The following is a 16,990-nucleotide window of genomic DNA, read 5'->3' on the forward strand; positions in this document are numbered from 1 at the left end:
TATTGAATGACTCACAGAATACTAACTGATAATGGATTCCTTCTGAGATTTAGCAATTAAACAGATTAGCAATGAAGTGTCCCCTCTGGCTGAAGCCTTTTCCACAATAATGTAGAAAAGGTTTCTCTCCAATATGAGTTCTATAGTATGTGATCAAGGTTTACCTCCTACTAAAGGGTGTCCTACATTCATTGCATTCAAAAGGATTTTCTCCAGTGTACTTAATCTCAGGTTAGAGCCTTTCCCATATTCATCACATTTAAAGAGTTTCAGTTTAGCATGATTTATCTGAAGTTCATTCAAGCTTCCTTTGTGGAAATAGCTTTTTCCATATTTATTATATTTATAATGACAGTCTCCTAAGGGAATTCTCTGATTTTCAATAAGATCCCATCTTCTAAATACTTTTCCACATTCACTCTGTTCATGTAGATTTTTTCTAGCTTCTATTCTATGAAACTTAAATAAACCTAAGTGATACCCGAAAGGTTTCTTGCCTTTGCTATACTTAGAGAAGTTCTTCTCCAAAGAGAGTATATCATATGTAATTAGGTTTGAAAATCTCTCAAGCTCTTTCCACTTGTCATATTTATCCAGACTTTTCTCCATAGTTCCAACAAAGACTGGCCCAAGGCTGAAGCTCTTCCCAATTGCCATACACTGAGGCACATTCCCATGACTCAAAGTCGTTCTGGGAATGGTTCCTTCTCTGGATCGGCTCTTCTCTTTCTCTAAATTCATATCATATTCCCTGGCTTCGTTCATGTTGCAATGGCCCTTTGGGAGCCTCTTCTCAGGCAAATGCTCTGCACCATGTTCAAGTTCTTAACTTCAAATCCAGTGTCTTCGCTAAAGGAATCTGAAACAAACAAAAAGTTAGTATTCATTCTTTCCTATATTGAGACAAAATAATCTTCCATAGAAGAAGTTCTCCTTTCCATCTCTCGCAACAAGAATAATGCTCAATTTAGACCAGGTATAATAGGACTATTTTCAGGAACTGAGAACAAAGACTTGTAAGAAATATTAATGGAGAACCTAGCTGCCCTCAACAAATATCTGACATTCCAGAGCACTCAATGTACTTACAGATGTCACGAAAAGCAAAATTAAATTAAAAACAAATATCTTCTGTGGGACAGAATGTTGGAAAGCCAAGGGGAAAGGACAAAGTCCAGTTTAGAGAATTACTCAACTGCAAATTCAACTTTCAATCAACTTGGAATCTATGCCAATAAAAGTTATATACCTGAAGACTGAAAGCTGGGAAAATTGATTGCTGAGTTTGTACACAATTATGAAAAAAAAAAATGGTCATATTATTCACGGCAACAAGACTATATGATGATCAATTCTGATGGTTGTGGTTTTCTTCAACAATGAAATGATTCAAACCAATTCCAATTGTTCAGTAATGAAGAGAGCCATCCACACCCAGAGAGAAGACTGTGGGAACTGAATGAGGATCATAACATGGCATTTTCATGCTTTCTGTGGATGTTTGTTTGCATTTTGTTTGCCTTCCCAAATTATTTTTAATTTAATTCTTTCTAAAACCAATTTTCCTTGTGCAGCAAGAGAACTGTATAAATATGTATACATATATTGGATTTAACATATATATATATATATATATCTTTTTATTTACAAATTATATGCATGGGTAATTTTACAGCATTGACACTTGCCAAACCTTTTGTTCCAATTTTTCCCCTCCTTTCCCCCACCTCCTCCCCCAGATGGCAGGTTGACCAATACATGTTGATTTAATATATATTTTAACATATTTAACATATATTGGACTACCTGCCATCTAGGGGTGGAGGTGGGAGAAGAAGAGGATAATTTGGAACAGAAGACTTTGCAAGGGTCAGTGTTGAAAAATTATTATATGTTTTGTAAATAAATATTTTTAAATAAAATTTTTTAAAAGAAAAAAATGATCACTAGATTTTTAGGAATTTGTGTTTGTAACAGAGTTACTGATCATCAGGGGGAGAGGAGGTGGTCAACATTAAATTCAACTCATTCAGACCTAATAATAATAGTCTATAATGAGATTTTGGAGTTTTTCAGTGTTTTCAGTTATGTCCTATTCTTCATCACTATTTTTGTGGAGTTTCTGCGCAAAGATATTAAAATGGTTATTATTTCCTTCTCCAGCTCATTTTAAGATAAGGAAACTGAGGAGAGTTAAATGGCCTGTCCAAGGTCACAGAGCTATTTTGAACTCAGGAGGAGGGTGACTCTTCCTCACTTTAGGCCTGGCATCTTACCTTAAATGCACCACATAGTTACCTCCATAATAAGATTGTAACAAGACTATTTTAAAAGTATTCACAGAGAGAGATAAAACAGAAAATCCATTTGGTTTGGACAAGGTTTTCTGAAAAAAAAAAAGTTTTTTAAATGGCAAAATATTTAATATGTTATACTGGAAATGAAGAAACTAAGGAAATCCTTATACAGTGAAATGTTCCTTTATCAATATAGTAAATTAAGGCAAACATAGCAATCTAATGAAAACCATACATGATATGATAGAAAGCTGGGAGGAATGACTAACAATATAAATAAGAGCCCAAATTTAAACCAAACCAATAAAACTAAAAGTAATAAGAAAAAATGCAAGGGTGAAGAGGATCCTCTTACATTTGGGTTCTGAAACTCAAATTCACAATTAATGAATTGGGGAGACGTGGCCAGAGATCAATTCCCCAGAAAAAGGCAGACCGGTTTTAATTCCCTGGAAGCTCAATCTAAGTGAACCATTTGACATGGCGGCCACTGCAGCCAATAGATGATATCAGGCTGCATCAAAGGGTAATGTCCAGGACATATCATTCCTACTGTGCTTGGTTCTGGGAACCCCATTAGAGGATTGTGGGTTTGTAGCTAGAAGAGACCTTAGAGACCACCCATGAGAGTTCTCTGCCCAAGAGTAGAGACTGTGGCTCCTTCTCCCCTTTGCAGTTTTCATGGCCCTCATTTACCACATCCCAGAAAATCCTCCCCAGGGGCTCCAGCCAACACACAGGTGGCCTCCTCTTGGGCCCTTCTCAGAGGAGGGAACACACCAATGCAGCAAAGGAGCTGCCCCCGTTTCAGCCCTCATTCCCTTTCCGGGACTGGCCCACCTCACAGTCTGGTCAGACTCTAGAAATATTTCTGGACCCATACTCGCCTGCCTCCCTCTTCCTGTCCACAGCTTGAGCCACAGCCTGAGTTCTGAGACGGCAGCTCCTATCACTCACTGACAGAAAGGAACCACCAGAAAGACAACCAAGTCGTCGGCTTGTTTCAGGCTGAAGCTCGGGTCGGTCAAGATGGCGCCCAGCATCCCAGACCCTACACGGCCCGCTTTCTTACCGTGCTGCATCCGGCTCATTTCCCACTTGCACAGTCTGCCCAAGGATCCAGGACTGAGGCAAATCCATGACGAATCCCCACAAGCACAGATCATTCTTCAAAGCCTTCACTTTCCCTTCAAGGACAAGGAGGCCAAATTCTGCTGGGTCCTTACATCCCATTTAGGAAGCTTGATGGTGTGATGGGCCTTGGGGAATCGGAGCAGGGAGATACTTAAACAGGAGCCCAGGAAAACTTCCAAAGGGAAGCTTCTGCTGGGCACCTTCCATGATGGCGATGACCTCAGTCTCTGTTTTCGGGCTTGCTTGATAAAAAACAAAATACAGTCCACAATCAATCGATCTCTTCTCTGAACCTCTCCCTTAACTATTTGGATTGTCAGGCGGAGGTGTGCTGTGGAATACTATTTGCAAAAGGCTGCCTATTTTCTGCTTTTACTCATCACTTTGTTCTTGGAGAAGCAGAGTCTGCAGGAAGCTGAGCTGAATAAGGAGGAAAAGGTCAGGATCAGCTGCAGTCTTCCCAGTTCTTCTCACCTATTTCTGCAAGGTCTACCCCACGCTAGCCCCATCCTCCATCTACATTTACTGTTTCCCCAAGGTGCCAGTGACTGCTGGGAGTCATGAAACTGTTCTGGCCAGGATACCGAACACTCATTCTACCTTTCATGGGGACTTGAATTGTGTAAAGAAGGCAGCTAGGTGACAGTGTCCTGAAGAATCGGTACAACTTCCACAACTCAACAACAAAAGACTTATCATTGCTGATTGACTGACAACAAGAACCCCTTCTGAACACTGAAAGGAAGGACCAGAAATACCGCGCTGCTGTATCTGCTTGTCCCTGGGCTGCCCCGGGAATCCCCTTTACATGCTGGGCAGGATTCCAAGCCCCCAACCCTTCTGGAATTCTCACCTCTGTCCCCAGGCAGCAAGGCCATGTGCTCCATAGCAAAGGCCTGGCAGGAATCACTCTGTCACCAGTTTCTTGCAGGGTTTATTCCTGCCCATCAGTATTGCCTTCGAGCTGTGGTGGAAGGTCTTAGGAGTCTCCTAGTTGGATCCCTCTTCCTGGGGATATTCTTCAAGACCTTCATCTTCTAAGAAAGCTGGGACCTGGGACCTCAAAAACAAGATCACTTTAAGTGGGATCTTTCACTCCTGGGCCCAGATCAATGCAACTACCTAACTGGTACTAAAGGCTCAGCCTCTAAAGGGCCCTCACTGGCACCCTGAACCATTCATACCAGGCCCAAGAGCCACTTATACCAAAGGAAAGATGGTGGCAGCAGGGCGGGTCAAGAAATCATAATCATCCTTCATGGCAGGATTGCTTGTATAATATGAAATCAAATCATTAGTGACTACTCTTAAGAACTGACCTTAAATCCATTTTGAGATCTATGTGATTGTACTATTGCCTAGCTCATTTCTATGAGCGTCATCATGAGACTTTATCAGCTGTTTTGCCAGAACCTATGTAAGTTTGATTGGTCATCATATTCTCCTGATCTTAGTGACTCTGAAAGAAAGAAGAAAAAAAGTCAATTTGGGCCAATAAAATGTGAAGGTGTCATGGGATTCTCCCCCCAACCCCTTCAATTTTATGCAATTGAAATTGCTTTCTCCAAAGTAACCCATGATCTTTGTTGTTGAATCTTTTTTAAATCTTTATCCTTCTTAATCTCTTTGTAACAAAGGAAACTCTTATCCACTTTCTCTTCCTGGATACTCTGGGTATTTCTTACACTAATCTCTTCTGGTTCATCACCTGCCTTTCTGATTACTTCTGTCTCCTTGACTGACTCATCATTCATGTTACATCCGCTAACTGTGGTACTCACCAAGGTTCTATCCTAGGCCTTGTCTTGTTTTCTCTGTACTGTTTTCTCAGTAACCTCTGGAGCCTCCATGGGTCCATTAGCTATCATATCCATGCAGGTGTTTTTCCAGGTTCAGCTGTCTCTCCTCCAAGCTCCAGTACTATATCACCAATTGCCTGTTCAGACATTTCAAACATCTTAGACTCAACGTGCTTAACGCTGAGCTTACCATTTTTTAACTCTAAAGCCTTCCTTCTCCCAAACTTCCCTATTCCTCTCAAAGACATCAACATCCTCCAAAATAGATTTTTCAACTTGACATGACTCTTGACTCTCTTCCTTACTCCACACATCCAGTTGCTAAATCTTGTACCTGCACAAATTCGCTTACATCCAAGTACTTCTCTTGACTCAGTTACCATCTCAGGTAATGCTTCATTCCTTCACCTAGATTATTGCAAGTCTTCTACATGGCTGTCTACTCCAAGTCTTCCATATGCCAGCCCATTCTACCCACTGTGCCTCAAGTGATTTTCCTTAATCCCAGGTCTGATCCTATTATTCCTGTATTGAAACAAATCCAGTGGTATCCTACTACCTCTAGAATACAATCTCATCCTTTAGTTTTTAAAACCTAGACTTAGCCTCCTTAGACATTGTTCCCATTCTGAAATCTAGCCAAATTGGCCTTCTCCCAGTTCTTTACTCACAATACTGAGTATCTTATCTTTGTACCACTTTACTGATTATCACTTCATGGTTGGAATGTTTTCCCCTCCTTATCTCTGCCTAGTAGTCAGGTTTTCCCTTTAGGATGTAGCTTGGGTACCATCCTCTGTAAGAATTTTTATCCTTGAATAACTAATGCCTTTGCAAACTATTAAATTTCCATATTTTTAGGTATGTGTATATAGTGAACTGTTACGTGTGTGTGTGTGTGTGTATACAGGTCCCTGACTGACAAGAACCCCTTCTGATATATAAATACACACACACACACACACTTATACATGTATATATACCTGTCTCACATAAGAATGTAATTTCTAGTAGGTAGTTTCATCCTTACTACTTGTATCTCTGACATTTAGCACAGTGTTTGGTTAAAAAAAAAAAAGAAATTAGTATTTAAAATATAACTGAATTGATTACACGGTTTTCTGGATATTTAATTTCACAGTACCTTTCCCATACCTAACATAGAAAGCCATTCTTTGTAACAAAGAGGAAAAATCTACAACTTAATTATTTTTTACTATGAACTTAATAGCAACAACAAACACTAACGTTTAAAATAAAATATTATTTTAAAATACAAAACAAAAACAAAAAAAAAATAACCAGAAAGAGGATCACATATGAAATCAGGGTTCTTTATTATATACAGCTTTTTTAAAAATGTATATATTAAATTTAGCTGGATAGTACTACCACTGCCATGTGCCCCTTTTCAGTGTCCTTTTGCTCTGTCCTGGTGTTGTTGCTTATTTGTTTTGTTGGAGTTTTTTGGCATCAAAACTCACCCAATCTCTCATACCTATCACTTCCAAGAAAAAGCCCCCTTGGAATAGGTATGGCTAAGCAAAACAAATTCCACAATGTTATTATTGCCCTTCTAGGCCATTGCCAAATCTAACAAGTTTTCTGATATGTGCAATACAATGCAAGGCAAAACCCATTTATTAAATGCTTCTTACTTGCCAGGCAGTGTATTAAGCATTAGAGATAAAGATACAAAAAGACCATGACTTCCTTAAGGAGCTTTTACTCTAATTTGCAAAAAAAAAAATTATGAAGAATGGTGGCCAGGGAGGCAAGATTTGTTCTGATGGGTCATACATATAACAGACCCAAAAGGCTACTGATAGACTTGTATTTCCTGGTCCTAAGATGGAAAGTATTAAGATGGAGCAAAGAACTATGACAGGGGCAGCTAGGGGGCGCAGTGAAGAGAGTACTAGCCTGAAGTCAGAAGGACCTGAATTCAAATCTGGTCTCAGACACTTAACATTTCCTGGCTGTGTGACATTGGGCAAAAGTCACTTAACCCCACTTGCTTCAGCAAAAAAAAAAAAACAGAAAGAAAGAAAAAAGAAAAAACATGGCAGGAAGATGGACAAAGAGTCATGCTATACTAACCATCCATACGCCTTCCCTGCTAGGGGTGGGAAGTATATTCTTTCATTCTCTCAAGATTAAACTATTCATTAAAATTGTACAGCATTGGGTTGTTTTGTTGTTTCTATTTAGATTGCTGTAGTAATTATGTACATTTTTCTTAGTTCTTTTTCACATTTTTCCATATTTATTACTTTGTATCACGTCTTACAGCATGGAATATCCATCTTATCCACATGATATAATATAGTTAGCCATCCACTAATCAAATGGCATTGGTTTTAATATAATCTACTTTAATATATCATTCAATAGACCTTTTTCTCTAGTATCAGTTCTCTCGTAAGCTTTCTCCAATCACTGAAAGCACTTTCCTATTTCATTTATTCTCCTTATCTATTGGTTTTTTCCTTGTTGTCTACAAGTCCCACTAAGCACCATTCGTTTTTCCTACATACTGGCATCTCTGCTACTGCCATACAGCCGCTTTTTTGCTTGGCAAAACAACTTGGAAAGTTGTTTGTTTTCAGCGTCTTCATGTCCTCTCCTCTCTTCTCAACTCCCTGTAAAAAGGTTTCTGACTTCATTATAGGTAGAAAGTGCCCTCTCCAAAGTTCCCACTGATTGCTTAATTGGTGAGGTCAATGGCCTGTTCATTTTCTTTGATTTTTTTTTTTTTTTTTTTTTTTTTTTTTTAGCATTTGATACTACCACTTTCTTCTTCTATCAACTTGGGGTTTTCATAACATTGTTCTCCCCTGGACAATATTTCTTCTCAGTTTTCCTTACTGATGATTTTCCCTGTCATGACCATTAACTGTATGTACACCTAAGACTTTATCCTGGCTTTCTTGTTTTCTCAACATTGTATTACTTAGTGATCTCAATAGTTCTCATTGATTCAAATGTTATTTGTATTCAGATAAATCTGCAATCTATAGGACCTGCTCACCTTTTCTCTTCAGTTCCAGTCCTATAACTTGATTCAGATACTGGACATTTCCAAATGAATGTCCTACAAGCATCTCAATCTCAACATGCCCAAAATTTTTTATTATACACCCAAGTGCCAAGGTAATGCTAGCTATGGTATAAATTCCTTGGTTTAGCATTTAAACCTTTTATATTCTGATAGCTTCCTACCTTTCCAATCTCTCTCTCTCTCTCTCTCTCTCTCTATATATATATATATGTGTGTGTGTGTGTGTGTGTGTGTGTGTGTGTGTGTGTGTATATCACTTGCCTTCTCAAACACTGCAATGCTGCCTCATTGGGCTATTCTATTTCTTCAAGATACCTCTTCTCCATATATGAAATTCATTCCCTCCATCCTAAGAATTCCTGTTTCCTTCAAGCTTAAGCTCAAGTACAATCTTACACATGGATTCTTGGATCACTCAGTCAAGAGGACCCTCCCTAAACTAACTTGTATTAATTTAGCAGATGCTACCTATATACACCTACAGTTTGTCTCCCTTGTTAGAACGTAAACTCTTTGGGAAAGGACTATTTCTCTTTTACCTTTGAATCCCCAGTGTTCAGCACATTGTCTGATATTGATGTAAACTTAATGTTTGATTAATTCACTGTATCCCATTCTCTCCAACATGAGGTTTTGATGAACTCTTTTCCATTCATTATAATCAAAGGATTTCTCTCCTGTCTGAGTTTTCTATGTGTACCAAGACTTGCCTCACATCTGAAACAGTACCTAGATTTACTACAAAAGTCCCTTCTAAAGTATAAATTCTTCTCTGATGGTTTTAAAATGTAACTGTTGAAGACTTTTCCCACATTCATGCATGATACAAGTTTCTCTCCAGTATGAGTCCTCTGATAAATAAGGATTGCTCTCCAATTGAAGGCTTTCCCACAATTATATGAAAAGTGTCTCCCTCCAGTATGTATTCTCTGATGCATATTAAATGTTCCCATCTTGCTGAAAACTTTCCCACATTTATTATTAGCAAAGGATTAATCCACTGTGTTTTCTGATGGGTAAGATTTGTCCTCTTCCTAAATGCTTTCCTTCATTACATTTAAATGGTTTCTCTCCAGTGAATTCTCTGATGACTGATGAGAGAGTCCTTCCTGTTAAATGCTTTCCCACATTCATTACATGAAAAGGGTTTCTCTCCAGTGTGAATACTCTGATGGGTCATAAGTTTGACCTTTTGACTAAAGGCTTTCCCACATTCATTACATGAAAAGGGTTTCTCTCCAGTATGAACTCTTTGATGTCTTTTGAGGTTTCCCCGTTTACTGAAAGCTTTCCCACATTCGTTACAAGGAAAGGGTTTTTCTCCAGTATGAGTCATCTGATGTTCAATAAAGTATCCCCTTACACTGAAGGCTTTCCCACATTCATTACATGTAAAGGGTTTTTCTCCAATGTGAGTTCTCTGATGTGCAATAAGGTTCTCTCTCACGCTAAAGGCTTTCCCACATTTCTTACATGGAAAACGTTTTTCTCCAGTATGAAGTATCTGATGGGCAATAAAGTTTGCCCTGTAACTGAAGGCTTTTCCACATTCATTACATACAAAGGGCTTTTCTACAATATGACTTCTCTGATGTGCAATAAATTGTCCTCTCCAAATGAAGGCTTTCCCACATTCACTACATGTAAATGGTTTCTCTTCAGTATGACTTCTCTGATGTGCTATGAAGTTTGCCCTGTAAATAAAGGCTTTCCCACAATCAGTGCATGAAAAGGATTTCTTTCCAGTATGAATTCTTTGATGTCTATTGAGGCTTCCCAGCTCAGTGAAAGCTTCCTCACATTTATTACATGAAAACATTTTCTCACCAGTATGAATTCTTTGGTGTCTATTATATTTTTTCCTTGTACTGAAAGCTTTCCCACATTCATTACATGGAAAGGGTTTCTCTCCACTATGAATCCTCTGATGGAGAATAAGGCTTCCCTTTTGGCTAAAAGCTTTCCCACATTCATCACAATGAAATGGCTTCTCCCCAGTGTGAATCCTCTGATGGAGAATAACACTTCCCTTACGGCTAAAAGCTTTCCCACATTCATTACAATGAAATGGTTTCTCACCAGTATGAATCCTTTGATGGAGAATAACACTTCCCTTCCAACTAAAAGCTTTCCCACATTCATCACACTGAAAGGGTTTCTCCCCAGTATGAATCCTCTGATGGGGAATAAGGCTTCCCTTTTGGCTAAAAGCTTTCCCACATTCATTGCATGAAAAGAATTTCTCCCCAGTATGAATTCTTTGATGACTATTGAGGCTTCCCAGCTCAGTGAAAGCTTCCCCACATTCATTACATGGAAAGGTTTTCTCTTCAGTATGAATTCTTTGGTGTCTATTGAGATTTCCCCTTGTACTAAAAGCTTCCCGACATTCATCACATGAAAAAGGTTTCTGTCTGGTATGAACGCTTTGATGGCTACTGAGGCTTCCCCTTGTACTAAAAGTTTTACCACATTCATTACAGGCAAAGGGTTTCTTTCCAGTATGAGTACTTTGATGTCTATTGAGGCTTCCTTTTGTACTGAAAGCCTCTCCACATTCATTGCAGAGAAAAGGTTTCTCTCCAGTATGAGTTCTCTGATGCTCAACAAAATGTCCTCTACCTCGAAAGGTTTTCCCACATTCATTACACAGAAAGGGTTTCTCTCCGGTATGAATTCTTTGATGTCTATGGAGGCCTTCCTGCCTACTGAAAGCTTTCCCACATTCATTACATGGAAAGGGTTTCTCTCCTGTATGAATCCTCTGATGGAGAATAACACTTCCCTTCCGGCTGAAAGCTTTCCCACATTCATTACATTTAAAAGGTTTCTCCCCAGTATGAATCCTCCGATGGAGAATAAGGTTTCCCTTTCGTCTAAAAGCTTTTCCACATTCATTACATTCAAAAGGTTTCTCCCCAGTATGAATTCTCTGGTGCACATTGAAGTTTCCCCTCTCACTGAAAGTCTTCCCACATTCATTACATTCAAATGGCTTCTCTCCAGTATGAATTCTCTGATGTTTATTAAAGCTTCCCCTCTCACTGAAGACTTTCCCACATTTGTTACATTCAAAGGGTTTCACTCCGGTCTGAATTCCCAAATGAGCAATATGTTCCTTCTCCCTGAAGACTTTTCCCAATTCATTACATTCAAAAGATTCCTCTCTAATATGGATACTTTTAGGTTTAATCAAGCATCCTTTGTAGCGGAAGGCTTTCTCATGTTGCTTATATTCATGTTTGCCTCTGTTCTGACAATCAATAAGATTTGCCCTTGTGCCAACGACTTTGGCACATTTTCTTTGTTTACGCTGCTTTTCTCCAGCATGTATTCTATGAAATTTAATTAGGTCTGAGTGGTACCTAAAGGGCTTCTTGCATTTGATATACTTTAAAAAGTTCTTCCCTAAGGAAAATGTATTACAAGTACTTAGGGCAGGAAAGTCTTTGACATGCTTTCCAAGTGTCTTATATTTATAGAGACTACTCCCCATTATTCCTCTCCACAGTGAAACAAGGACAGGTCCAAAGCTAAATCTTCTCCCAAATATATTACTCTGAGATCCACTTCCTTTATTAAAAGCTGTTCTAGGAGTGACTGCTATTTGTCTGAATCTTCTCTCAAGGATATCCTTTGGCTTTTCTAAAACTACATCATGTTCCTCAGATTTCTTCATCTTGCAGTTCCAGGCTGTGTCCCTCAGTAGTATCTTCTTGGACGATGCTTCTACAGAAATGTTCTGCATCAGACTTGAGCTCCTTGTTTCAAATTTGATCTCATTGCTAAGGGAATCTGAAAAAAATAAAAAAATAAACTACCACTCACTGATTCTGTACTGAGAGCAAGGAACCTTCTTTAGAGCTAGTTCTAGTTTTTGTGTCTGCCAATAAGGACAATGATGCTCACATTGAACAAGACAGAACCGTTTATCTGAAGTGAAACCAAAGAGAGATAAAAAGAAAGTAAAGAGCCCTTAGCTGCTTAGGACTAGGTGAGTTTCCTTACAATGCATTCAAACAATTACAGATGTCAATAAAAATATTTAACGGGAAGCCCAGTTATCTTTTGTATCCTGAAAGAATAGAAAGTCACACGAAGGGGGAATATTAGCAAAGAAAAATCACTCAAATGAAAACAAATTCAAGTTAGAATCTATATAGATAAAAATAACAGATTTAGTAGAAAATAAGCATAAGTAATAAGATTTCCTCAAATTAAGAAAATAAAAAGAATTAAACCAATATGTTTCAGGAAAGTGAATATATCTATCTATCTATTTATATATATACTTTTTTTTAAGTCACCAAAAATCTTGAAAAGGACAGTTAAACACAGAATTTATTGAATGCCAATTTATAATTACAAATTCACTAAGATCCACTGTTGTTAATCTATAACAATTAATTGATGGATTTTTTAAAAAGAACCAAAAAGAAAGAGCAATTTGACCCATTATGAAAAGAAAAATGGAGAAAACCCAAAATATCATACACTAAATCTTAAGAGATTCACATTATTCCTTAGTAAAATAGGCAAGTATATTGTTTTCTGTTTTCATTTTTAAAATTCAGTTCTATTTTCAGCTCTGAATTTTCTCACCCTGCTTTCTATCCCTTGAGAAGGCAAGAAAAACGAAGTCTATTAGAAAACTGTCCTGTCATGCCAAAATTTTTTTTAAAATCCAACAACCTATTTTAATAAATGACTTAAAGGCATACATGATACAAAATATAGAAATGATACAAACTTTAGAGAAGCAGCTAACAATATACATGACAATTAGGCAAGAAAGAGATTGCAACATCGTAAAAAAAGGGAAAAGGAGCCACATATGCAAAAAAGTTTGTGGCAGCCCTTTTTGTGGTAGAGAGGAACTAAAAACAGAGGGATGTCCATCAGTTGGGGAATAGCTGATTAAATTATGGTGTGTGAATGTTATGGAATATTATTGTTCTATAAGAAATGATCAGCAGGATGAGTTGAGAGAGGCCTGGAGAAACTCACATTAACTATTGCTGAGTGAAGTGAGAACCAGGAAAACATTGTACATGACAACAACAAGAATATATGATGATCAACTCTGATGGACATGGCTCTTTTCAATGAGGTGATTCAGACTAATTCAAATAAACTTATTATGGAGAGAATCATCTGCACCCAGAGAGAAGACTGTGGAAACTTAGTGTGGATTACAATATAGTATTTTCACTATTTTTGTTGTTGTTTCCTTCCTTTTTTTCCTCTCATTTTTTTCCCTTTTTGATCTGATTTTTCTTGTGCAGTGTGATAAACATGGAAACATGGTTAGAAGCATTGCACATGGTTAACACACTGGATTATTTGCTGTGTATGGGGCGGGGGGATGGAGTGAAGGGAGGGAGAATAATTTGGAACACAAAGTTTTGCAAGGGTGAATGTTGAAAACTATCTTTGCATGGATTTTGAAAATAAAAAGGTAGTTATAAAAAAAAAAAGAAAGAAGTCTCAAAAGATTAAAGCAATAGGTCGAAATATATAAAAAAATATGAGATAATTATCAAGGTAAAGAAACTTATTCCACAATTATAAAATGGGAGAGGAAAGGTTCTATGGCTGGAGAACAGCTCATCTTTAAAAGATGTAGGGATTTTAGGATGTTCAACTTAAGTAAAGAATCTGGAAATATATCTGGACAATAAAAGCACTCTGAAGCTATCCTTAGGAAGGCCTAGAGTGTAGAAGACAAAAGTCAATGAACTTCCCTGCTAAGATTGTACCTGCAGAACTGTGTGCCATAGCCCAGCAAGGCAGACAGTCTTAGATCCCATAAAAAGAAAAAAAAGAGGCTTTAGCTGGGAAAAATATTTTACCCACTGGCCCTGGGTACTTGATCTACAGAGCAGTTCCTGGTGAGGAATTTCTTCCACTGACATGGAGACAACTGTTGCAAGAAAGATTAAACATGAATCAGAGGCTACAAGGACAATTCTCTACCCATCATGCTACCTCTCAAAAAAGACTCATGGGAGACAGACCCAAAGGGAAGAATGAGCATCAGTGGGTACAAATTGCAAAGAGAGAAACTTAGGCCTGATAGAAGAGGAAATTTCTTAATTATTAGAGTTTCACAAAAGTGGAATGGACTGCTTCTGGGAGCAGTGATTAAAATGATCTGAGGGTTTTCTCCTCTTTGGCTCCCTTGGAGTACAAGCTATATGCTTATTTTTCAGCTATCAGGTATGGTTTGTATTTGATGTCCACTCGAATGAACAACAAACTGTTTTAACTTTTATGATTCTCTGATACATCTAAAGCGAGACATTTATCTTAATTATGGAAGAAATTAGAAGAGGCAATATAATACTGAAAAATAAGTAAACATAAAAGAAAAAAATAATACATCATATACAAAGTGTACCAAACACCTTAGTGCATTTTTAAGTGTTAGTAGTTTGTATTGTTCCAAATTGTATTACTGAAGAGATAATAAAAGAACCATCAGATTACTAAAAATCGGGAAAAAAAATAAAACAAAACTGGATACTATATTTTAAGAAATTACAAATGAAGGCAAAGTAAAAGTAGAAAAAAAATGACTCATCACTGCCTGAAAGGAACTGCAAAATAAAACGATTAAGAAACATTTAGGCCACAGTTCAGAGCTTTGTCAAAGGAAAAATACCATTATATAATGAAAAATAAGAGTTCAAGGAACAACGAACAATACTTAGCAACACACAAGACTTAGCAGTTATCATTAGGATAAGAAGGAAATTTAAAATTCTTCCAATTTGGAATTGGATTCCAAAATCCAAAAGGCATTAGCTTACAATTAAGAATAATTTATTACCATGAAGAGTTGAATAAAATCCCACAGGAGAAAAAAAGACCTTTAATGAAATACAGGGTTTTTAAGTATTCCTGATGAAAAGATCAGAATTGAATTAACATGATGAAAAGCAAAGGAGACAAGAGAAATCTAGAACAATAAATACATTTGAGCTAAAATAAAGGACTAAGATGATAATAACATGATTATATTCTACTAGGGAGAAAAGATTCCAAGGTCTCTTTAGAGCCTTAGTGTCTTCAAGTATAATAGGGAAGGTTATATATGATACAGATGAGTCAGAGGGAGAGTATTTTTGTGTTCAAAAGAGAGGAAAGAAAAGGGAGAAAAAAGAGAATTCAGTAGGTAGATATAAGGAAGAAAATATATCACTAAGTAAAATTTTTTAAACTACAAATGAAAGAAAAAAACATAATGGTTAATTAGAAATAATAAGTTATACCCTGGAAGATCAAATCTTGAAGCTGAAGCTGAAATACACTGGCCACATGAAGAGAAGATGGCATAAGAAGAAATCACTAGATCATGTCATGGAAAAAACAATATGAACTTAGACTTGAAGAGGATAGTGGAGGACAGAAGGGCCTAGTTTTCTGTGGTCCATGGGGTCACAAGGAATCAGACATAACAATGAATGAACAAAAAGAAGGTTTTGATCAATTATTTGCCAACAAAATGGATGATGACTTCACTGAAACAGATAATAGTCAACCAAGAAATAAAGAATTTAATAAAGAGCAATAAGAATTGAAATAACTCATTCTCAGAAAAATAAATCAAGTAAGTTATGCTTGAACTTCCCGAGGGATTTCTACCAGACATTCAAAGAATAACTGCTTCCATTACGTAAGGTGGGAAAACACTTCTATGACCTAAATCTACCTTTAAAAACCAAGCAGAGAAAAAAAGCTCATGATACACTGGAGTCCCTAATGAATGCTGGCACAAAGATGTTAAATATTAGCAAATGAGCTACAGCAACACATTAAAGAGAGCATACACGACGACTAAGTGAGATTGACGGTATGAACGACAGACAAGATTAATGTTTTAGGGAAAGTATTAATATGACTGGCCAAATTAGCATCAAAAGATATAAAAATTAACTAAATAAATAAACACAAATGAGCAAGCGGCATTAAGAAAACTATTTAAACTCTCCAAATTTCTAAAAAAGACAAATGACGGTTTCTCTGAAATAGAATGTCAAATGCACAAAAGTAACAAACGTATAAAACCAAATACAGGAGAGCCATGACCAGCCGGCTACCATAATACAAACACAAGCAGCCAAGCTCTCCTGCCTTGGAGCCAGGGACATCATTGCCATATTGGACAAGACAGAGAATGAGGCAATGGGGCTGACTCCCAGCATCTGTCTGCTCTTTACTCACCTTGACGAGACCCATTGGAGTCTCTGTTCTCGGGACTCCGGGTTCCTTCTGGCTTCTCCAACAGGGAGATCACATCTAGTCTGGAAACAGGAATCCCTGCACACAGGGAGAACATCCGGAACTTAATTACTCAGGGATAAGCTGGTGGGGAGGATGCCCAAAGGGCTCTGAAACTCTCAGCTCTGTCTCCCCATGCAGCAGGGGCCCCGACCCTAGGTCCACTTTCCCTCCCATCTGTGCTGTCTGTCCCAGACATGCTCACTGGGGGCAACGTTCTTCAACCAAAGGCATCTTGAATCGAGCCAAGAGCAATTCCTTCCCCACTGGGACTTTCCTGCTCAGATTACTCCCAGATCCTTCCCAGAAGACTCGCAACTTGTCAAGGCTCTGAGACAAGCAATTGTGCTGCCCTCAAGAAGGAGACCCAGAAGCCCTCACCATGCTCAGACTCTGGCCTCCACCTGGACTCAGGG

At 37.9% G+C, this 16,990-nt stretch overlaps 3 protein-coding genes across 5 annotated transcripts in view; all 3 read right to left on the reverse strand.

Annotated features, from left to right (window-relative positions):
- LOC127563075 (zinc finger protein 260-like) overlaps nt 1-16,990 on the reverse strand; it is a 298,396-nt gene that overhangs the window by 191,541 nt on the left and 89,865 nt on the right. The window lies entirely within an intron of this gene.
- LOC127563083 (gastrula zinc finger protein XlCGF57.1-like) overlaps nt 1-16,990 on the reverse strand; it is a 67,936-nt gene that overhangs the window by 12,512 nt on the left and 38,434 nt on the right. The window lies entirely within an intron of this gene.
- Nucleotides 8,541-16,990, reverse strand: part of LOC127563073 (zinc finger protein 665-like) — a 33,631-nt gene continuing 25,181 nt past the window's right edge. For both annotated transcript variants that reach the window (XM_051999294.1, XM_051999295.1), the window contains exons 4-5: nt 16,518-16,613; nt 8,541-12,086 (exon numbers count right to left, since the gene is read on the reverse strand). In XM_051999294.1, the coding sequence (XP_051855254.1) occupies nt 9,349-12,086; nt 16,518-16,613 (2,834 nt within the window). In that variant the 3' untranslated portion in view covers nt 8,541-9,348. The remainder of the gene's footprint in view (nt 12,087-16,517; nt 16,614-16,990) is intronic.

This window comes from Antechinus flavipes, chromosome 4, assembly GCF_016432865.1.
Source record: "Antechinus flavipes isolate AdamAnt ecotype Samford, QLD, Australia chromosome 4, AdamAnt_v2, whole genome shotgun sequence".
Lineage (NCBI taxonomy): Eukaryota > Metazoa > Chordata > Mammalia > Dasyuromorphia > Dasyuridae > Antechinus > Antechinus flavipes.